Source organism: Salpingoeca rosetta (assembly GCF_000188695.1).
Source record: "Salpingoeca rosetta unplaced genomic scaffold supercont1.1, whole genome shotgun sequence".
NCBI lineage: Eukaryota > Choanoflagellata > Craspedida > Salpingoecidae > Salpingoeca > Salpingoeca rosetta.
The window spans coordinates 2,246,906-2,268,295 of NW_004457740.1; the positions used below are offsets into that span (position 1 = coordinate 2,246,906).

The 21,390-nt window shown below is 55.7% G+C and overlaps 3 protein-coding genes across 3 annotated transcripts in view; 2 read left to right on the plus strand and 1 right to left on the minus strand.

The window, feature by feature from the left end:
- The window catches only part of PTSG_00508 (uncharacterized protein), a gene marked incomplete at its 3' end in the record, with an annotated part of 6,360 nt that extends 543 nt beyond the window's left edge, over positions 1 to 5,817 (plus strand). The window contains exons 1-9 of the mRNA XM_004998994.1: positions 1 to 150; positions 371 to 445; positions 658 to 717; positions 896 to 2,062; positions 2,138 to 4,392; positions 4,568 to 4,621; positions 4,806 to 4,912; positions 5,179 to 5,357; positions 5,581 to 5,817. The exon at positions 1 to 150 is cut by the window's left edge and continues 543 nt beyond it. Of these exons, the coding sequence (XP_004999051.1) occupies positions 1 to 150; positions 371 to 445; positions 658 to 717; positions 896 to 2,062; positions 2,138 to 4,392; positions 4,568 to 4,621; positions 4,806 to 4,912; positions 5,179 to 5,357; positions 5,581 to 5,817 (4,284 nt within the window). The remainder of the gene's footprint in view (positions 151 to 370; positions 446 to 657; positions 718 to 895; positions 2,063 to 2,137; positions 4,393 to 4,567; positions 4,622 to 4,805; positions 4,913 to 5,178; positions 5,358 to 5,580) is intronic.
- Positions 5,818 to 6,158: 341 nt separating this feature from the next.
- PTSG_00509 (uncharacterized protein) lies at positions 6,159 to 11,515 on the minus strand. Its single transcript, XM_004998995.1, has 11 exons — positions 11,310 to 11,515; positions 10,745 to 11,036; positions 10,210 to 10,410; positions 9,906 to 9,986; positions 9,350 to 9,685; positions 8,160 to 9,146; positions 7,889 to 7,967; positions 7,554 to 7,607; positions 7,261 to 7,352; positions 6,703 to 6,993; positions 6,159 to 6,361 (listed from the first exon to the last, which is right to left on the minus strand). The coding sequence occupies exons 1-11, from the start codon at positions 11,393 to 11,395 to the stop codon at positions 6,317 to 6,319; spliced, it is 2,544 nt and encodes an 847-aa protein (XP_004999052.1). The 5' UTR covers positions 11,396 to 11,515; the 3' UTR covers positions 6,159 to 6,316.
- Positions 11,454 to 21,390, plus strand: part of PTSG_00510 (uncharacterized protein) — a gene marked incomplete at its 3' end in the record, with an annotated part of 14,780 nt that continues 4,843 nt past the window's right edge. The window contains exons 1-21 of the mRNA XM_004998996.1: positions 11,454 to 11,808; positions 12,100 to 12,233; positions 12,386 to 12,499; positions 12,741 to 12,879; positions 13,025 to 13,249; positions 13,507 to 13,602; positions 13,851 to 14,125; positions 14,460 to 14,525; positions 14,757 to 14,807; positions 15,059 to 15,197; positions 15,489 to 15,599; positions 15,722 to 15,912; positions 16,170 to 17,513; positions 17,814 to 17,952; positions 18,259 to 18,742; positions 18,953 to 19,023; positions 19,337 to 19,461; positions 19,620 to 19,869; positions 20,122 to 20,196; positions 20,723 to 20,874; positions 21,082 to 21,179. Of these exons, the coding sequence (XP_004999053.1) occupies positions 11,550 to 11,808; positions 12,100 to 12,233; positions 12,386 to 12,499; positions 12,741 to 12,879; positions 13,025 to 13,249; positions 13,507 to 13,602; positions 13,851 to 14,125; positions 14,460 to 14,525; positions 14,757 to 14,807; positions 15,059 to 15,197; positions 15,489 to 15,599; positions 15,722 to 15,912; positions 16,170 to 17,513; positions 17,814 to 17,952; positions 18,259 to 18,742; positions 18,953 to 19,023; positions 19,337 to 19,461; positions 19,620 to 19,869; positions 20,122 to 20,196; positions 20,723 to 20,874; positions 21,082 to 21,179 (4,538 nt within the window). The 5' untranslated portion in view covers positions 11,454 to 11,549. The remainder of the gene's footprint in view (positions 11,809 to 12,099; positions 12,234 to 12,385; positions 12,500 to 12,740; positions 12,880 to 13,024; positions 13,250 to 13,506; positions 13,603 to 13,850; positions 14,126 to 14,459; positions 14,526 to 14,756; positions 14,808 to 15,058; positions 15,198 to 15,488; positions 15,600 to 15,721; positions 15,913 to 16,169; positions 17,514 to 17,813; positions 17,953 to 18,258; positions 18,743 to 18,952; positions 19,024 to 19,336; positions 19,462 to 19,619; positions 19,870 to 20,121; positions 20,197 to 20,722; positions 20,875 to 21,081; positions 21,180 to 21,390) is intronic.

Sequence of the window (21,390 nt, forward strand, 5' to 3'; positions counted from 1 at the left end):
ATGTACCCTGGTTTTGCCGCAAGCCAAGCACAGCAAGGAATGCCACAACAAGGAATGCCGCCACACCCGCAACCTGGCCACTCCTTCTACACACAAGGGTTCCCGTCGCCGCAGCAGCAGCAGCAACACCAACACATGGCACCACAACAAGTCAGGCAGTACCCCTGATCTATGTATCGCATGACTTTCGTGTTTACACTGGGTGTACTTTTGCGTCTGATCGTTGCCTGCGCTCAAGTCATGATGTTCCTTCATCCATTGCTCATGGCTTGCTTTGCATGCATGTATGTGGACTACAATGTCGTCGCAATGCGTTGCCTCACTGGTTTTGCTTGCGTGTTCCATTCTGCGTGCTTTTCTTGTCGTGCAGATGGATCCAAAGAAGGCTGAGGAGATGCGGAAGAAGGCCGAGTTTGAGGAACAACGGCGCCGGCTGCAAGACTTTGTATGTGCTTTGTATGGTGTGTGAGTGTGTGTGTGTGTATGTGTGTGGGTGTGAGTGTGAGTGTGTGAGTGTGAGTGTGTATGTGTGTGGGTGTGGGTGTGGGTGTGGGTGTGGGTGGGTGTGAGCAGCCTGCGGATTCTTGAACGCGACGCGCACATACTCACGGCGTGCCACGCAATTCTTCTGCACTGCGCTGTGTTTCCTTTATGCAGACTGCTGCACGAAGCAAAGCGTCTTCAAAGTTTACTGCGGACAAGCTCCTCTCTGGGCTGGTACGTGTGACCACTGTTACCCCGTTGGCCTCTGATTTTTGCTGCCATGTCGGCCCTGGTGGTTGTTGCATGCTGTGTGAACACATCACATTACAGACGGTACAACTGCCAGATTCATATGGCCGGCCTCCCTCCTTCACACTTGCCTGCTGCCATTATGCTGGTGTGGCTTATTCAGACGGCATCCAGTGCGCAGATGAAGAAGGAGACCGAACCTGCACCTGCTGCACCAGCGCTGTCGTCCGCACCACTTGTCCATCCTCAGCTGCGATCCCAACAACAACAACAACAACAAGAACAACAACAACAACAACAACAACAACAACAACAACAACAACAACAACAACAACAACAACAACAACAACAACAACAACAACAACAACAGCAGCAGCAGCAGCAGCAGCAGCAGCAGCCGCATGCGCAACGGAGCGCTGTTGACGATGACTTTGGGGACTTCACGGATGCGGACCCGTATTCCGCATTCAAGGAGCTGCAACCGCAGGCACAACCTGTCACGGTGCAGGCACAGCCGAGTGAGGGCAGGGTTGGTGCGTTTCCTTCCACAGCAACGCAGCAGCAGCGGCCGCAGCAGAAGCAGCTGCCGATGAAGGACGGGGGCGACTTTGGCGCCTTTTCCTCATCGTTTGCGCCACAACAGCAGCAGCATGGAACTCACGGCGATGACTTTGGTGCATTCTCCTCCACGTCCACAGAGCAGCAACAAACGAAGAAGGATGATGACTTTGGCGCGTTTTCAACGTCGACGCAATCGAAGGCCAGTGATGAATTTGGTGCATTCTCATCCACATCGACTGAGCAACAGCAACAGAAACAGCAAACAAAGAACGATGATGATTTCGGCGCCTTCTCATCCACATCGACTGAGCCACAACACCAAGCGAAGGGTGATGATGATTTCGGTGCTTTCTCATCCACCTCAGCAGAGCAGCAAGTGCCAAAGGCCGATGATGACTTTGGTGCCTTCTCATCCACGTCGACCGAGCCACAACAACACCAACAACAACAAATGCCAAAGGTTGATGATGATGATGATGATGATGATGACTTTGGCGCCTTCTCATCGACTTCATCTGAACAGCAGCAGCAACAACAGCAACTGCCAAGGGCTGATGATGACTTTGGTGCCTTCTCATCGACATCCACTGCCTCACAACACCAACAACAGCAACTGCCAAGGGCTGATGATGACTTTGGTGCCTTCTCATCGACATCCACTGCCCCACAACACCAACAACAGCAAATGCCAAAGGTTGACGATGACTTTGGCACCTTCTCATCGACGTCATCTGAGCAGATGCAGCAACAACAGCAGCAACTGCCAAAGGTTGATGATGACTTTGGTGCCTTCTCTTCGACATCATCTGAGCAGATGCAGAAACAACAGCAGCAACTGCCAAAGGTTGATGACGACTTTGGTGCCTTCTCTTCGACATCATCTGAGCAGATGCAGCAGAACCAACAACAGGAGCAGCCGCCACAACAGGACAACGGGTCCACATCGCCTATGATCAATTGGCGCGGTGCCGCAGACGCTGTCCGCGATTACTCCGCATTTGCAGACCTCTTCAGGGAGGAGCAGGAACAGGAGCAGGAGCCAGCACAACCACCGACGCATGTTGGTGACAGCGAAGGAAAACAATTTGCTGATGATGACAGCCCGGCACGCGAGACACACCCCACGCACGTGGCATCGTCGCCGACGCTGGGCGCACCAGCACCACCTCAGCCACAGCCGTCAGCAGCGACCGCGTCCACACCGGCGCCCACGTACGATGCGGCTGCCAGTGGATATGGCATTCCCTTGCTGTGCCCCTTCTCCCCGCCATCATCTCCCATCCCTCAGCACTTGCTGCCTCGCGTGTACAGCCATGCGGAGCGCAGTTGCGGGCTCACAGACGCCAGCGGCGCCTCTGCTCGCACCGTCGCCGCGTTTCTTCAGTCAAACGCCCGTGTTTCACAGCAAGTTTCACAGCAGATTGTGGCTGTTGCAGCGCACGGCGCATCTGAGCAGCGAGATGCACTGTCACGCCACCAACTGCACACGGCCCTCGCCCTTGCGTCCCTCGCACAGCGCTCAGTCCCTCCGTCTCTGTCTGCCTTGCACGAGCTGCCCTCGTGGCCGCTGCCGCTCGTAAGCGGTGTCGATGTTGCAGCCCAAATTGGCGATGACTTTGGGGCATTCACGGCCGTTGAACAGCAGCACAAGGTGGAGGAGGAACAAGCGAAGGCGAAGGAAGGCGAAGATGACTCGTTTGGTGATTTCGCTGCCACATCAGCAGAACCCCAACAACAGCAGAAACAGCAGCAGCAGCAGGGGGAGGAGACTGGTGACAATTTCGGTGTCTTTTCCTCGCTGTCCACGGAAGACACGACGACAACCTCGCAGCAGCAGCAACAGCAGCAGCAACACCCAAGAGAGAGTGATGCGTTTCGTGTGTTTGCTGCCTTTGGAGCAGCTGCCCACGACGACCACTCCTTTACAGCAAAACGAGAGCAACAACAACAACAACAACAACAACAACAACAACAACAACAACAACAACAACAACAACAACAACAACAACAACAACAACAACAACAACAACGACAACAACGACAACAACAACAAGAGGGCTTTGGTGCCTTTGCTGCAACGGCGGATGAAAGCAATCAAAATAAAGACAGCTACCAGGGGCAGTTTGGCGTGTTTGCCTCGACCACCACACAGCAGCAAGGAAAAGAAGCAACCGAGAAGGACGAGGATGACTTTGGCGCCTTCTCATCAACACCAGCAGAGCTGCAGCAACAGCCGCCTGCCAGTGACTTTGGCGGCGGTTTTGCGTCGACTGGAGAAATCTCAGATGGCGCCGCACCAAACCAACAGCAGCAGCAGCAGCAACAACAACAACAACAACAACAACAACAACAACAACAACATGAGGAAGAGGATGAAGGCGACAGCTCCTTCGGGGTTTTCTCTTCCGCGACTACGGAGGAGAGCAAGCAGCAGCCTGCCGGTGATTTCGGAATGTTTGCGACAACGACGGGTCAGCAGGAGCAAGAAGATGACAATGGCTTTGGCGCATTCACATCGACGTCAACTGCGCAACAGCAGCAAACGGAACCGCAGCATCGACTGTCTCGAAACGACGACGGCGACGCTGCATTCCCAGCGTTTTCGTCCGCTCCTCAACCCCAAACGACTGCCGCTGCAGGCGCACAACAACAGCAGCAGCAGCAGGAACGGGCGCAGCCGTTTGGAGACGACTTTGGGGCATTTGCTGACATCGCCAGTGAAGAGCAACAGCAGCAACAGCAGCAACAGCAGGTGTGGAAGAAGCACACGGATGGTGATGATGACTTTGGAAATGATGATGCGTTTGGGGCGTTTTCAGCACCGCAGCCGACGTCACAAGTGGCCGAGCCGCAATTTGCCGCATTTGACACGCATTTTGATGCCAGCGGTCCTGTCTTCGAGCAACAGCAGCAGCTACAACACCAGCCGGACATGACGCAAGACGCAGCTGTTGGTGCTGTTGGTGGCACGAGCGGTGCAGCGACACTGTCACCATCCACGGCAGATGACGGCTCTGCCTCTGCTGTGATTGAGGACGTGTATGCCGCCTTTCGCGATCTTGAGCTGACCCCAGATGTACAAACGACCACACTCAAATCGTAAGCCATAGATTGTCGTGTGCGTGTCTGTGCCTGAGTGTGTGCATGAGTGTGCGTGGGTGCGTACGTTGTGTGTGGGTGTGTGCGTGGGTGTGGGTGTGCTTTGGTCTCTTTCAATCAGAGCGCCGAGCTGACGTGCTCGTTGTGTTGCTGCGCTCGCGATGACTGCCGATAGGGAGGCAGCCAATACCCAGCGTGCCCGAGAAGTGTGGACAAAGATTCTCAAAGCGTGAGTTGCGCCTTGCCAGCATGCCTGACCATACGGCTGTCTTGTGATTAACTTACTATTCTTCCTCCTGGGCTTGCTTGCTCCCTTGCATCTCACACCACCGATTGTTCTGGCAACACCCTCAACGTGACACGTGGGAAACTCACCGCAATTCACACCAATTTGTTTTTGTCACATCACGCAGTGCTCGCGTTGAACTGCAGACAGCGCTTACAGCACTGGAACGGTTGTCCACACTGGATGATGTCGACACGGTCAAGGAACAAAAGCAGTTTACGGACTTTGTCGCAGGTGATGCTCATGCTGTCTTGCCTGTCCTGGCATTGCTGCCTCGTTGGCTGTGTTTTGATGTGGTGTGGTGTGGTATGTTATGTTGTATTGTATTGTATTGTATTGTATTGTATTGTATTGTATTGTGTTGTGTTGTGTGTGTGCACGCACGCTGTGCGTCAGTGTTGTGTGTGTGTGTGTGTGCTTGCTGCAGCGCGCTGACTGTTGTTGTTCGCCGGTGCTCATTCAACCTGTTGTGCGTGTGCACACAACAACAACGACTGCAGGTGTGCGAGAAATGATTGGCGTGGCAGAGAGGATTGCGAGTGCATCTGAGAGAAAGCTGCCGCCAACACCCACGGAGCAGGCGTCAGAGGAGGAACAAGACAGTGTTGAGGTGTTGCGCTCAAGCGTTCGCGCCCTCATTTCGAACATGCGCAACCTTGCCGCGTCACTCTCAATCCAGGTCAGCTGGTGTTGGTGCTGGGAGCGAATGAGGAGGGGGAGCCAGACAGACACAGACAGACACAGACACAGACACACACTCAGACACACAGACAGACAGAAGGAGGGAGAGGGAGAGCACTCACGCCTTCATCATCATGCTGCTTCATTTGCATATGTACGTGCACATGGCAACGCGTGTTGTACTCACATGGAGACTGTTTGGGTTGTGCACGTGGGAGCAGGAGTTGCGAAAGCCAAGTGAAGACAACGAGTCGCCCATGACGGGGACGGTGTGTGCCATTTGCCTGCACGAAACACAGGTGGCATCGCCACTGCTCGGCGTGCTTGCTTCCCCAACCTCTTCCTCCTCCTCCGCTTCCGCAAACGGGTTCACCATGAACGGCTGCGACTACCACGGCACATGCGCCAACTTTTGGTGCAATTGTGTAGAAGCCATGCTGCCCGCGCTCGACGTCTGAGCGCATCAGCAGAGAGCACGTGCTTTGTGTGTGTGTGTGTGTGTGTGTGTGTGTGTGTGTGTGTGTGTGTGTGTGTGTGTATGTGTGTGGATGTGTGTGTTTGTTTGTTTGTGTTTGCTTGTGTGTTTGTTTGTGTTTGTTTGTGTGTGTGTGTGTGTGTGTGTTTGATACACCCATGCGTTCTTTATGTGTGCGCAAGCTCTTCTGTTTCCAGATGCTGCCCCTTTGTCTCACATCGAATACACGAATACTGACTGATTAAGTCGAGTGAGCGATGAGATGAGATAAAACCACGACCGTCTTCGCCGCCACGATTTCCAGTCCCACCATCATCACCATCATCACCATCATCATCATCGTTTATGGAAAGCATGTAAACAAAACGGCTGAACGTGCGCCGAACCAATCAATCGCTGTGCAACTACAAAACTGCGCATACCAACATGGACGAAACAGGACAAGCAAGAGAACACCCCACATTGAGAAGTGCTCCTTGCCATCACCAGCGCTGCTGCTGGGTGTACCGGCGCACAATCGCATCCGCCTGCGGCCAAACACGCGAATGTAACGAGAACAAGTGCGCGTATGCATGTGTGCATGACATTGGTGCGATGGAGTGATGAGCCACAGACAAGAGAAAACATGGCACTCATAAAACAAAACATCACTCAAACACCAACACCGACATTCAACCCTGCTGCAAAGCAGCCCCCACAGTCACTTGATCACGATCCAACAAAGTCACCGTGCGTGTGTGTGTGTGTGTGTGTGTGTGTGTGTGTGTGTGTGTGTGTGTGTGTGTGTGTGTGTGTGTGTGTGTGTGTGTCTGTGTCTGTGTCTGTGTGTGTGTGTGTGTGTGTGTGTGTGTCTGTGTGTGTGACGGACCTCTTCTCTCAACGAGCGTGCAGACGTGACCTGCTTCGCCTCCGCTGCTGTTGCTCTGCCGCCCTGGGTCCACTGCTGCTGGTTCGTCACAACACGAAGACCGTGTCGCTTGTCACCAGCCACCGCCTTCTTCCCCGCTGCGCGCTGTGCTGGCAGTGCTGCTGTTTCATGCGCGCGTGTGTTCGCGTTGCTCGTGCGTGTTTCCGTGTTTGCCCCGATGACACCACGTGGCTTTGCTGCATCGCCGTGCACCGAAAGCTTTTGCCGCGGTGCATGCACAGCAGCGCGGGACTGGCGGGCGCACATGGAAATGAGTGTGTATGTGTGTGTGCATGTGGATATGTACGTGTGTGGTGTGTGTGTGGGGGGGTGTGTGTGAATGTTGTGGGTGCGTATCATGTGTGAGTGAGGATGTGTGTTGTGTGGGGATGCAACGTTGTGTCAGAGAGCGTGGGGTCGACTTCAGGCGACATCAGCACCAAGTGAGAGAAGACGTGCAACGCAACAATCATCACGTGACCTGCGCGGACACGCGACGATGGGCTGTCTAGTACGCACCAGTGTGTTGTGAGGAGAAGCAACACGGGAAGTGACGTCGTGAAGAGGGCTGAACACGGGTGTCTCCTGACGTACAGCGCAACCCCGGCCGTCTGCAACAAAACCACGCGAAAGTCATGTGCATCAATCATGTCAATGCGAGCACACGAAACAACAACACCCGTATCCACACACGCAAGCACTCGTGTGTGTTGTATGTGTGTGCCCTGGAGACCAAAACACAAGAACAGGTGTCAAAAGGCATGCATAGATGCTGCTGACGAGTTACAAGGCTTTTCTTCACACTGCATTACCTGCTGGGCTGTGTGCACCACCCACACGCTGCGAATGCAGGGATTGCATTTCCTCTGATGGCAGAGAAAGGAGGAAAGAGACAGAGACAGCCGGATTGATACTTGACATGTGAGGCACAGCATCGCGCGCGCGCGCGTGTGTGTATGTGTGTGTATGTGTGTGCGTATGTGTGTGTGTGTATGTGTGTGTATGTGCGTGTGTATGTGTGTGTGTGTGTGTGTGTGTGTGTGTGTGTGTGTGTCGTCTGCCATCACGCAAGCTCTTGTCCAAACACACACGCAATGGGTGGCAGTCCATTTGCGTGTGCAGCAAAGTTGCTGTTTTGATGCCTGACCTGCGCCCGTGGACAGGGATGATGGCGGCTGAGACGATTGTGTGCACGCGGATATGTCCAGAAATTGCCGCAGTTTGTCCTGTTGTGACACAACGGAGAGACGGTGTTGATGTGATGTGATGAAAGATGTGACAGCATATGTGGCACATACAACGGGTACAATCGAGGCTGGGAACAGACGCAACGAGCAGTCCAACACGCAACGGCAGCGGGAACGCAACACACATGCGCAACAGAAGAGGCAAGAGGCACACAGCAGCGCCATGAATACCTCAAGAAGGGTGATGGAGACATCACTCAGCCCTGCGCCATGGGACGAAGAGCGGCGGTGCTTCCGCTTCTGCTTCTGCTTCTGCTTCTGTTGCGTCTGATACCGTTGCTGACCTTGATCAACATCACGGTGGTCAGCCATGTCGCTGTTTTGCTCTTGCTGCTCTTGCTGCTCCTGCTGCTCCTGCTGCTCTTGCTGCTCTTGCTGCTCTTGCTGCTGTTGTTGAACGCCAGCAAAGACAGGCTCGTCGCCGCTGTGCGAGATGTCAAGAAGAAGTGACACCCGATCGTGCTCGCTGGTGTTGACTGGCTGTGCACCCCTGCGCTCACCAAACTGGTCGTTGCTCGCAGCGTCGCCCTCATCACCATCATCGTCACCACCAGTTCCATCATCACGGGTGAAGGTACCTTCCTGTGCGCTGCCGCTGCGGGTGGGTGTTGGGGTCGGGGTGTTGGAGACGTGCGTGGAAGAGGAAGAAAGGTGTGCGCGTTCGGCCGCAGTCTCGAGTTGCGAGGAGACGAATGATGCGACCGATGTACGACCTGATGCTTGTGCAGACAGGATCCGCACGTGCTCTTCAAGACTGGCGATTTTCGCCTGCATTGCTCGCAGCGTGTCCGCATCAACATCGACCGCCCCTTGCCTCTCCACTTCCCGCTGCTGGTGCTGGCGGTGTGACAGTTGGTCGGCGTCGACGCTCAGGTCCAGCAAGCTGCTGCCACCAAACGTGTCCTCATGCGATGCAAACACGGGTGCCCGCGCGTGTATGCGCGCCATTTGTGGCGGTGCTGCGACGGGCGAACTCTCAACAGCATCCACAGCCTCCATCTCCGACTGCAACAGCTCCTGTTCACGCCGATCAGCACTGCCGCCAACGCCACTGGTGGTGGTGCTGTTGCCGTCGCCGCTGGCATGTTCATATGCAGACGGTGCACACAGCGAGAGCTCGATTGTTCCTCGGCGCGACAGCGTGCTGGAATCGCCCGTCTAATGAAAAGCGAACGGCGCAGAGAGCGGGAGGGACTGTGTGAGGAGGGGACATGCTGCAACACAAAACCTCATGCCAAGCACACATGGGCACACAAGGGCATACAGGGGCACAAAGGGGCACACGCACACACACACGCACACACACGCACACATGTACACATGTGCACATGCTGTACTCGCATCCCCCTGCACATACATACCTGCATTGTTGTCTGGTGCGTTGCGATGACGCGATCACCGACTAGGACGTCGTCAGCGAGTGCACAGACCTCAAACCACTGCCACTGCGACGCGCCAGCCACACGCGTGTGGAAGCACAGCAGGAAGTGCACACGATCAACGTACACACGCTGCTGCAAGTGGCGCGCAGCAGCGTACCGGATGCACGCAGCCGTCACGCGCGGGTCCGACAGAGAGGCCGACGCAACACCCGTGATGTACACGCCGACAAGCGGCATTGACTTGGCCGCTGGATCGTCCTCAAGGACGAGAATGGCGTGGCGGTGCTCGTTCAGCGTCACATACCCGCTCTCAAACTGCACACACACGCACATGCACACGGCACGTCAAAACATCGCAGGTATTATTTGTTCGTGTGTGTGTGTGTAACGTGTGTGCTCACGTGTGTGTGTGTGTGTGTGTGTGTGTGTGTGTAATGCTTATGCTCATGTGTGTGTGTACACTTGTGTGTGCATAATTCTCATGGTTGTCTTGCAGGGCAGCGTCATTCATGCCGTCATTCACGCTCTGGCTCACCTCCTGCAAGGCGTCATGATGCATGGACATGCGATGATACAGCGCCGTTCGCACGACCGTCAGCGGGAGAATCGGCACAGCCTGCAGCGATACACACACAGGGGAAGAGGGATGGAGGGCGATGCATGTGAGGGTGAAGAACATGGCAATGCTTGCGTAGACTGAAAGCACCAGAGCACTGAGGTGCATGCAAGGGTGAGATGAAACAGAAATGGACGCACACAACGAGCACGCAAGCCAGGATGACAGCAGTGAGGCGACAGTCCACAAAGGCCCCAGTTGCTGAACAAAACGTGCTCCTTACCTTGAACTTGGCAGCTGGTGTGATGGCAAGCCATGTGAGGCGTGCAGATGCTGTCTCGTAGGCGCCGCCGTCGCTGACCACAGACACGTCCACTTCCATTGCCGGGCACAGGGCGCTGGAGACGGTGGTGGCGCCTTGCATCTGCTGGGCATACTGCGATGAAAGACGCGCGAACACAGCGCGCTGGCTCTGGTGTTTCGACTGCATGACAGAGCAGCACGGAGCAGCACAGCAAACACAGTACCACCAGTATGTCAGCTCTAAAGGAAAAACTTCCATGTTGATCAGCAGGCAGCCAGAAGCGGTGCATACCACGCGCGAGACACAACACACGCGTGTGTACTTTCAGCACAAGGTGTCGCGTGCAAGTCACGAAGCCTTGCTGCTGCCACGCACACACACGAAGTGACAAACCAGCACACACACACACACAAACACAAACACAAACACAAACACAAACACAAACCTGCACAAACGCACACCCATACACCACACACACACTTGCACACGCATTAACATTGAGCTCACGACTCACATGCACGCGGATCATGGTCTGGCCAGTGACGGGGACTGCTGGGACGAGGGATCCGTCGCTCAGGCGACGGCCTGGATCGAAGCGAGAAGCGTGGAATTCGAAGCACGCCTCGGCGGCATTGAAGTCCAGGTCACCGGCGATGAAGCCCTCAAATGGGGCGTCACCTGCACGATCCAACGAGGATGCGGCATACTCGGCTTCACGTGCAAGCACCTGCACAGTCGCTGCAGAGATCTTCACGGTGGGTGATGCAAGCTTCAGAACTCTTGGCGAACCCTGCGGGATGCGCGACCTAAACCATTCCATGCGTGTGTGTGTGTGTGTGTGTGTGTGTGTGTGTGTATGTGTGTGTATGTGTGTGTGTGTGTGTGTGAACATACGCGTCACAAAGTTACATGGGTCACGTCCTGGCGACATGCTGGCTTGAGATTTCCACGTGCCACCATAGGTGGACGGTACAAGACACCCCAAGACAGACACCGCAAATGAAGCAACCACAGCCAACGTGAAGAATATCCACACAACTACACGCGTGCCCGTCACCCCATATGCACCCTTTGCTCACCAGAGCACGGAGACGGTCAGCGGGAAGTTGCGCTGCATGCCCGATACCGGCGCAGCCAGTGAACCCGCTGGTCGCCGTGTTGTCATCGTCGTTGGTGTAACGGCCGAAGGTGCCGAAATTTCAAAGAAATTATTCACCAATCGCCAACAATCAAGCCAAGCCAAGAAAAAGCAAGAAGGAAGACCTTCTTCGTTCGTTTGTTTGTGCTGCTCTTCTTTGCTTGTTTGTGCTCCTTGCGCCATGGCGGATGACACGACAACGACAACAACATCCAGGAGCAGTGAGAGCGAGTGGGAGACGGATGAGGAAGAAGGGGAGCTGCAAGACGCAGTGGATGACGTGCTGGTGAGCCTTGTTGCCATCAATGAGGACGATGATGATGACGAGGAGGAGGACGACGACGAAGATGACGACGAGGACGCTGGTCCCGGTGCCAAACAGGGCCAAGCGGGCCTGACCACGCCGCCACGCCAAAAGATCCACGCGCCACAGGCACCAGGTGAGTTCCTTGTTGTGTAGCAGAGGAAATCACAAGGGCACGCGATTGTCGGCGACACGTGAGAACCCGAAAGCGCTTTGCTTCCTCACTCACAAGTTAAACTGTTCACCTGCATGTTTGTGTGTGCATGTTTGTGTGTGCACGCTTGTGTGTGTGTGCGTATGTATGCGTGCGTGTGTGTGTCTGTGTGTGTGTGTGTGTGTGTGTGTGTGTGCGTGTGTCTGTGTGTATGTGTGTCTGTGTGTTTGTGTGTCTGTGTGTTTGTGTGTGTCTCTCTCTCTGTGGCTGCAGTGACACCGCAAGATCGAGCCGCAAAGATTCGGGAGGATGCCCCAGTGCTTGGACGCAAGCTCAGTGCTTCTGTGGAAGCAGGCGAACTCAGCGCACAGCGCGCCGTTGGTGCTACGCGATGGATGGACGTTGGGGTGAGTGTGTTCAACAGCGTGGGCTATGCCACAAAGGATTGCTGCAACGATGTGTGTGTGTTTGTGTGCGTTATGATGGGGCAGCGCTCGTTTGCAGCGTGACCAAGTCATACACTGATTTACGCGTGCTGCACATGATGTGCACGTGACAGATCCGCAAGCTGCTCAAGATCATCTTTCGCGAAGGCACCATCGATGGTGAAGGGCACAGCCATATTTCCTTTGGCCGTCTTCGTCGCAAGGCGTCCAGGGTGTTTTGGGGACAGGTGCGTGCACTGTTTATTTCGTTTCGCGAAATGGAAGCCCGTTAAACTTCGCCTTGGGTCGCGATGTTTGTGCCTTCTTGTGTGCATGTCCGTGTGTCAGTGTGCCGCCTTGCTTGAGTGTGTTGTGCCCTGGACTTGATGACCTTGTCAGCGCAATCGATGTCCGCTCTGATGCTACTCTGATGCTGCTGTGTGACATGCACCACATGCTTGCCACGACGTTGACACACACGGCGGGCAGGCCCTTGTTGGGCACCTGAAGGCGGCAAAGGTGAAGGGCGCTGTTGATTTTGCCGGCGACCGACTCATTCAGGGCGCCAGCGATTCCGTGGACATCATCGGCATCCGTGAAGACATTGATGACTCCAGTCCAGACACATGTGCGTCCCTTTGCTGCTGCTGCTGCTGCTTGAACCTGTTGCCACTAACCTCTGCGCCGTCGTTTGTTCCCAGCACTTGCACTCATTCACTGGCACGACACACAACACAAAACACGCGCACGCGCATATTCACACCACAATGCAGACACGTTTGGCCTGGTGCGTGCATGCTCCTTCCGCAAGTCGTCCAAAGGCTCCACCCGCCGCGCCAGCAAAACCAGACTGGCAAACGTCACCTCTGCCACATCATCAGCATCCTCAACAGCGGCACACGGTGACAGCGGCGGTGTTCCGTTGCGTCAGACGCGATCGTCGCTCTCCACGGCCCGCGCCACGGCCCTGCGTGCCCGCAAGCTGTCAAACACGCGAGGTGTGCTGACGTGTGTGTGTGTGTGTGTGTGTGTGTGTGTGTGTGTGTGTGTGTGTGTGTGTGTGTGTGTGTGTGTGTGTGTGTGTGCGTGGCAGCTTGTGGCTGAGTGAGGGTGTGCATGCTGTTGTGCGCGTGACCACGTGTCCATCTCTGCTGCTCACGGTGATCTGCCTTGTGTGTTGTTTTGTGTGTTTGTGTGCATGTAATACATCCATGCTCAATCGCCAACACACGCTGTCCTGCGCTTGTGGCACCAGGGAGCCGGCTTGTGAATGCCGTGTCCACGTCGCTGGGAACAACAGGGCGCAGCGGCACGTTCTCTCGCGAACTGCTGCAGGCGGGTGACCCAACAGGTACACACGTGCGCGCATGTGTGTGTGTGTGTGTGTGTGTGTGTTCTGGGACATGCTGCGCATAATTGAGTGAAGCCGAACGACACATGCGCACTCACAATCACACAATCACACGATCTCACAATCACATGTACATGCACAACCTATTGAACCACATGTGTTCAAAAGTTGTGCGCAGTGACACGTACGCTCATTCACACTCACACATGTGCACACCCATGCACACGCTGCTGTCATTCCGTTTGCAGACGAGGAGACGGATGCGATTGAGGACGTGCTTGCTTCCCTGGCAACAGTCATCCACACGGAGGCCAATGATGACGACGACGACAACGACACCGACGCTGGCAATGGCAACAGCGATGATGCTGCTGGTCGCGCTGTGCACACGTTTGACGTCCTCGCGCACACACGCAAGCCAACGCACGCACATCTGTTCCAGCGGAAGTTGAGTGTGAGCATTCGCCGCGGCGAGCTGAACCCGAACCGAGCGCTGCAGGCGGCCGCATACGTCGACAAGCAGGTGCTGCGACATGATACGCTCCGTATGTGTTTGTTTGTGGGTTTGTGTGCGTGTGTGTGTGGGGGGGGGGGTGTGCTTGTTTGTTTGTTTGTTTGTTTGTTTGTTTGTTTGTTTGTTTGTTTGTTTGTGGGTTGGTTTGTTTGTTTGTGGGTTTGTGGGTCTGTGTGCTTGTTTGTGTGTTTGTTTGTCTGTCTGGCTGTATGTTTATGCGTTGGCACCGCACGTCACCTCGATTCATCTGCGACTACCGTTGTGTGCTGTTACGTGCCTGTGTTGCCTCGCCTTTCATATACTCTCCCTCATCAACCGATTCAATGCGTTCCATCCATCGCAGCTCCGCCGCCTAGCCATGTGCATCCAAGAGTCTGGCGCACCAGACGTCAACAAACGCACTTGGAAGGTGCGATGCACCAACCCCTCATGCCCCTGCCTGCACACAACACGGCAATCTCCATGCCACCACATCACCATCACCACCATCATCATCATCACCATCATCATCACCATCATCACAATCACTACCACCACCATCATCATCATCATCACCACCACCACCATGATTCGCGCATGCCGTTCTCAAACCCTCCATCCCTCCCCCCCCCCCTTTCCCCGCTCTGGTTTCTCTTGATAGATCCAACTGAAGCGCCTTGCTGACGAGACGAGTGGCATGTTTGGCGAAGAGGTGACGCAGCCGACATGAACCGGCTTCGGATTGACCCTTGCAAGCCACTTGACGCTCGCATCTGCGCCTCAAGGCTCATCACTCACATACAGACAGACATACAGGCAGGCAGTCAGTCAGTGAGACAGATAGACATACACACTCACTCACACACACATACACACTCACTCACACACATACACACACTCACACGCACGCACACGCACACACGCACACACACACGCACGCACACACACACACACGCACCACAGCAATTGCTTGGGCTGCTGCACACTGCGCGGGACCGCGGGATTGTTGCGCTGCCGGCGGTGGAGCTGCAGCGGCCAGACCACGACTCGCTGTCCATCACCCTCCTCGTGAACGACGTGGATGACGCAGACGAGGACACATGTGAGATGCAACCCGTACTGGCCATCATCACAGCTGCGATTCTTGTGTTGCTGCAACCGTGCCTTTGCTCTTCCTGCCTGGCGCTGTCCGCACGCAAGCACACACACACACACACACACACACACACACACACACACACACACACACACACACACACACACACACACACATACACACACACACACACACAGCATGTCATTCGCTCATACACGCACCACCGATTCAAACGTGTGCACGCACGCCATGACACAACCACTGTCATGTAACGCGTGTGGTTGTTGCTGTGTGCAGACACGTACGACCACATCCGCATGTCGTCTGTGCGTCAGCGCAACGACTCGCCCCCAACTGCCGCCGCCGTTTCCCTCCAGCCACTTACCGAAGAACACGCTCACGAAGCAGGTGTGTGTGTGTGACTGTGTCTGTGTGTTTGATTACCTTCGGTCTCACAATCTCCGCCTCACTGTCACATCACCATCGTCACCACCACTGCCACCACTGCCACCACCACACCCGATCGCTAGGCGAGAAGCGCGACCTGCTCGCCCGCTTGGATCTTCTTGATGCGGAGGCGCCCGATGACCAGGATGATGATGATGATGACCAGGATGATGATGATGATGGTGACGGCAACGGCAGTTCGCTGTTTGAAGGAAAGCGCTTCATTGCGTCTGGTGTTCCCCTCGACTTTGATCTTCCCGATGAATCAGAGCAGGTGCGCACGCAGAGTCATGTGCAGTGAAGTGATGGCGGATGTCGCCTGCCCTTGACCCTCTCTGTTTTGGCTTCTGGTTTAGTTTTGGCTGCTCCTGCGCCTCGCCAACGACCCCTCGAGCTGTGATTTGAAGTTTGAGGTTGAGCATATTCCGCGCTGCCACATCAGCGCATCGGCGCTTTCAACTGCGAAAATGCTCATTGCAACTACCCCCACGCTTGCCTGCTTGCCTGCATGCATACCTGCTTGCTTTGCAGGTGGCCGCGCTGATGCAAGACGTTGAATCGCTGCAGTTTTCGCTGCGCCTGGCCGAGTCGTCGCTCGCGTCCACAAAGGCGGCGCTGGAGCAGCAGCTGGCAGCCGCGCGCAAGGAGACGGCAGCCGCCAAAGACGAGTGCAAACGGCTTGGCGAGGAGCTTGCACGCGCACGCAAGGAGCACGCGGCTGTACTTGACCGCATTGCGCACCAGCAGGACAAGCAGGCGGAGAAGCACGCCGCGTCGCTGACAAGGGCCAAGGACACAACGACGGCCGCCCAGCAGAAGGTGGACACGCTTGAGCAGCAGCTTGTTGCGGAGCAGCGCGCCCGCCACCGCGTCGAGACGGAGATGGAGGAGATGAGGGCCAAGCATGACAAGGAGCGACAGGCGCTCAAGGACGAGCTGTCGGCAAGCCTTCGTGCGACCATCCGGGCTGAGGTGGAGGCCCAGGTGATGGCGGAACACGCAGCTGCACGCGCGGCAACGAAGGCAGCAGCAGCAGCAACAGCAGCACCGACGACATCCATGACAGCAAGCAGCGCGCACCCGGCCACTCCGCAGCAACAGCAGCGTGGTGCGACGGTGACAACAAACAGGGTGGTGACGCCTGCGCCAATGAACACGCCATCACCCCCAACAACAGCAGAAGAAGCAACAACAACTGCAACTGCAGGGGGCCACAGCAACAGCAGCAACCCTGCACGACGTGCGGCATCCCCTGTCGCAATGACAACAGCCAAACCAGCTGCACCAGCAACGCCGAGAGCAACGGCAGGGTCAGCCCTGTCTCCAGCGCAGACGTCGGCCCAGAAGAGGATTGCAGAGGCGAAAGCGAAAGCGCAGGCCGTGAAGGTGAAGGCGCACCGCCAGCTGACCGCGCGTGATGTGCAAGCGGACGAGGAAGCCGTGATTGACGTGCTTGCAAGCATGACGGCCATCAACCGACGCGACACCATGAAACAAAAGGCGGCAATGCAGCAGGCTGCGCGCAATGCGGCTGCAAAGACGAAGGCAGCGAAGAACAGCAACCCCACATCGGCACCAACCATCACCACGACGTCTGCTGATGACGACACGCAACCGAAGAACGAGGCCGGCACGACTACAATCGTGGACCAGTCGTTCAGCATCCCGGACACGGCGCCAGTGCTGCAGCGGAAGCTGTCTGTGTCTGTGCGACGCGGTGAGTTGAACCCACGCCGCGCCCTCGCAGCCACGCGCTTTGTGGATGACCAGATACGCAAGCTGATCCAGAACATCAAGAGCCATGGACAGACGGACAAGGCGGGCAAGCCGACCATCACCTTTGGAAAGCTGTTTGAGACATCAAACAACCTCGAGGTGTGGCATGCGATGGCGACTGTTTGGCTGCTTGGCCATGCACGTGTTGACTGAACGTGTCTGACAATGCGATTTTATGGCAGAGATGTCTGTGTGTGTGTGTGTGTGCGCGCGCGCGCAGAGCAAACAGCCACGTCATGCTGGCCATCAACCCAACTTCATATGCATTGCACTCACTCAAACGCGTCTGCACACGCAAGTTTGTTCTCCTACACGTACAAACACTCACACGTACACACGTACACACACACACACACAAAACAAAACAATACGTTTGCGTGCACCTGCAACCCGTGGCAGAACCTGTCTGGAACCCTTCGGACGGCCAAGAAGCAGCAAATTGTGTCGTATGGGGCAGAGATGCTGCTCAAGGGCCTGCATGATGGTGTCACCATCACCTTGCTTCGCGACGGCCTCCAGGACTCAAACCTCGACACATGTACGTGGCGCTGCGCATGTGTGCGTACGTGTGGGTGTGGGTGTGGGTGTGGGGGGTGTGAGTGTGTCTGTCTGTCTGTCCGTCTGTCTGTCTGTCTGTCTGTCCGTCTGTCTGTCTGTGCGTGTATGTGTCTGTGTCTGTCTGTGTCTGTCTGTGTGTGTGTGTGTGTGTGTGTGTGAGGATGTGCTCTTGCATGGTTTGTACGCAAACACCAATTCTGCGACCAATGTGTCCTCCCTTCTTCCAACACCAAACCATTCTCACCTGTACCACTGAACAACAAACGACGTGCATCTCCATGTGCAGACACGTACCAGCAAGTGCGGGAGGCGAGCACGCGGCGCAAGCTGACGGCGACGCTCAAGTCGTCCATCCGTCGCAGTACAATGAACCGCTCCAACTCCATCAACCTCAAGCAGCTCGCAGCCTCCGCACGCGCAAAGCGCGACGCCCGCATCGCTGACAAGCAGCCGGGCAACAGCAGCGGGAACAGCGGTATCAGCACCAACGCGACGTCTTCCACGTCATCCAACCCGAACAGCAGTGCCGCCACGGATGCTGGTGGCCGCAGTTGGCAGCGGAGAGGCGCAAGCTCGTCGACGCTGCTGCACCGCGGAAGGGTTCTGCCAAAACAAACAGGGAGCGGCTCGCGGTCGGAGCCAGGCAGCGCAGCGGGATCACGCTCGCAGCTGAACCCTCCCGATCCGGCTGCAAGCGACAACAGCAACAGCGGCGGCAGCGGTGAAAAGAGCGATGGAGATGAGGACGCGGTTGTGGATGTGCTCGCAAGGTAGAGTGGAACACTGCACGCATTAGCTGCGCTTTGTGTCGCACGCTTGTGCCGTGCGTTTGTTCTGTGTGGGTGTTGTTGTTGTTGTTGTTGTTGTTGTTGTTGTTGTTGTTGTTGTTGTTGTGTACAAGCAGGTGGGTGGTCTGCTTGCCCTTCGCTCACGGGCTTTTGTGCGTGTGTGCGTGTGCATATTCTTGTGCGTCTTTGCAGCATGGCTGGGCTGTACCACAAGGAGCAAGTACGCCTGAGCCGCCGCGGAAAGGCCCCAGCGCCAGCAAAACGTACGCACAACGCACACAATGTGTTTGTTCCGCGCTGCGTGTGAGATCAAGCGTGAAGCCTGTCATCGTGCTTGGAACCATTGCGCCGACGGTGATGAGCATGGCTGTCATTAGACGCACGCGCACGCCATCACGGCTGTATTCCACCATACATGTCGCCACACACCTCTGTTCACACGACTTCACACGACTACATGCAGTGCACACTACCACACACGCTTGCTAACCACTTCCCCACCCCACCCTGTCTTCACACGTGTGTGTGTGTGTGTGTGTGTGTGTGTGTGTGTGTGTGTGTGTGTGTTGTACGCAGCGGCTTCTGGGCCCGATGTTCCCGACGATGCGCGCATCAACCGTCGACGGCTCAGCACGTCTGTCCGCAAGGGCGAACTCAGCGAGAAGCGTGCGCAGCAGGCTGCCCGCTGGATCGACAAGGAGGTCATGAATCTAACTGTGTTTTCTCTGTGTGGGGGGGGGGGTTGTGACTGTAACATGGAGCTCGTGTTTGTTTTACGCATATCCCGCTCTTGCGAGCTTCTGTCCGCTTACACATGTACTGCTTGTACTCGTGTGCGTGTGTATATTTACCCCCACAGATTCGCAAGCTGATTGCGGCCATTGAGAAGTATGGGAAGCCCAACGGTGCCCCGGACCAGCTTGAAGTCAGCTTTGGCCAGCTCTTCCAAGAAACACAGAATGAGTTTGAGGCACTGACAGGCACGCTGCGCACTGCGAAGAAGCACAAGGTTGTGGCATTTGAGGCGGAGACGCTCTTCCAGGGCGCACACGACCACGTCGTCATCACCCTGCTCAAGCACGAGATTCCAGACTCAACCATCGACACATGTGCGTCAAATCGCTTTGACGTTGAGTGGGGCAGGGAAGAGCAATTCATGTGCGTGGCTCTGTGTGTGTGTGTGTGTGTGTGTGTGTGTGTGCATCTCTGTGAGCATGTATGTATCTGTGCTCGTGTGCGTGGGGCTTTTGTTCGCCTGTGTGCTGACACCAACCCACCCGTCACCTCCAATAACCAACGCGACCCCTTTCCCCTCCCCGGGTGTTTGCGTGCGTCAACAATGTTTGCCCACGCCACAACAGACACATACAGACAGGTGCGCCAGTGCTCTGATCGTCGCAGGCTCGGCAAAGCGTTTGGCTCATCGTCGTTGCAGAGTACGTTCAGTTGTGGGTTGAAGTGGGGTGCTTTGAATGGTTCTTCCTTCTTTCTGTGTCCATGGCACTGCTGTGTCCCCTGATGCTTTGCTCACTCAAACGCACCGCATCGTGCGCCTTCTTGTGCGTTGCGTGTGTGTGTGTGTGTGTGTGTGTGTGTGTGTGTGTGTGTGTAGTTCTGTACCTCGCTCTCCGTTTCCGTTTCGCTGACTACTTCTTCTTCTCCTCCTCCATAATTGCTAGTCGGGTCCTCGCAGCTTCCTTCTTCTTCCTATTGTCCCGCTTGGGCTTCTTCTTGTGCTTGTTCTTGCCCTTCCACTGTTGCTGTCCCTGTAGCTCTTTCGTTTGCCGGCAGGCACGCCTCTGGTTGTTGGCTCGCTCCCTGTTGCTTGCTCGTTTCATTCCAGCCAGGCAGGCATGCATGCACGCTCATGGATAAATGGGTTTGTCCAGCCGCCCGTACGCTTGTTGCTTCTTCCCTCTCTTTCCTGTGGCTGCATTGTTCGTATCTGCATTTTAAACCCAGCAATCTACTCTGCCTTGCTCGCCTTCCTTCCCGGCCCTCCCTCAAGCCATCACCACCACCACCAACAACAACAACAACAACATCAACAACAACATCATCAACGACAACAACATCAACAACAACAACAACAGCCATCCAATCCAGCTCGTGTCGTTGCCAAAAATAAACCACGCACACATTTCACACTCAACGACAACGAACGACAACGAAGATGAAGGTAAGCGAAGATGTTGTTGATGATGTGATGGGTGGTGGTGGCAATGAGACACCACGACGGACAGACGGACGCACGCACAGGCGCCTGCTGTGTGCTCACATGCACACCCGCATGCATGCGTGCTTGTTGGCGGCTTTGTCAGGTGTATGCGATTGGCCTGTACAACAGCCAAACAAGCAAGCCGTCCTTGCTTGCCATGGCAAAGGACCTCAGCTCGTTTGGCTTCTTCCAACGATCAAGGTTGCCGTTTGCATGTGTCCCCCTCAAACTTGCGTGACTATCTGTCCGGTTGGCTGGCTGCCTGTTCATCTGCTTGCCTGGCTGGCGCCTCCCTTGGACTCTCCTTACATGTGTGTTCGTGTGCCTTGGTTTCTCTGACGCATTTGCGCTACCCTTCCCACCTTCACCTCACATTGTGGTTCGTTTGTGTGTGTGTGTGTGTGTGTGTGTG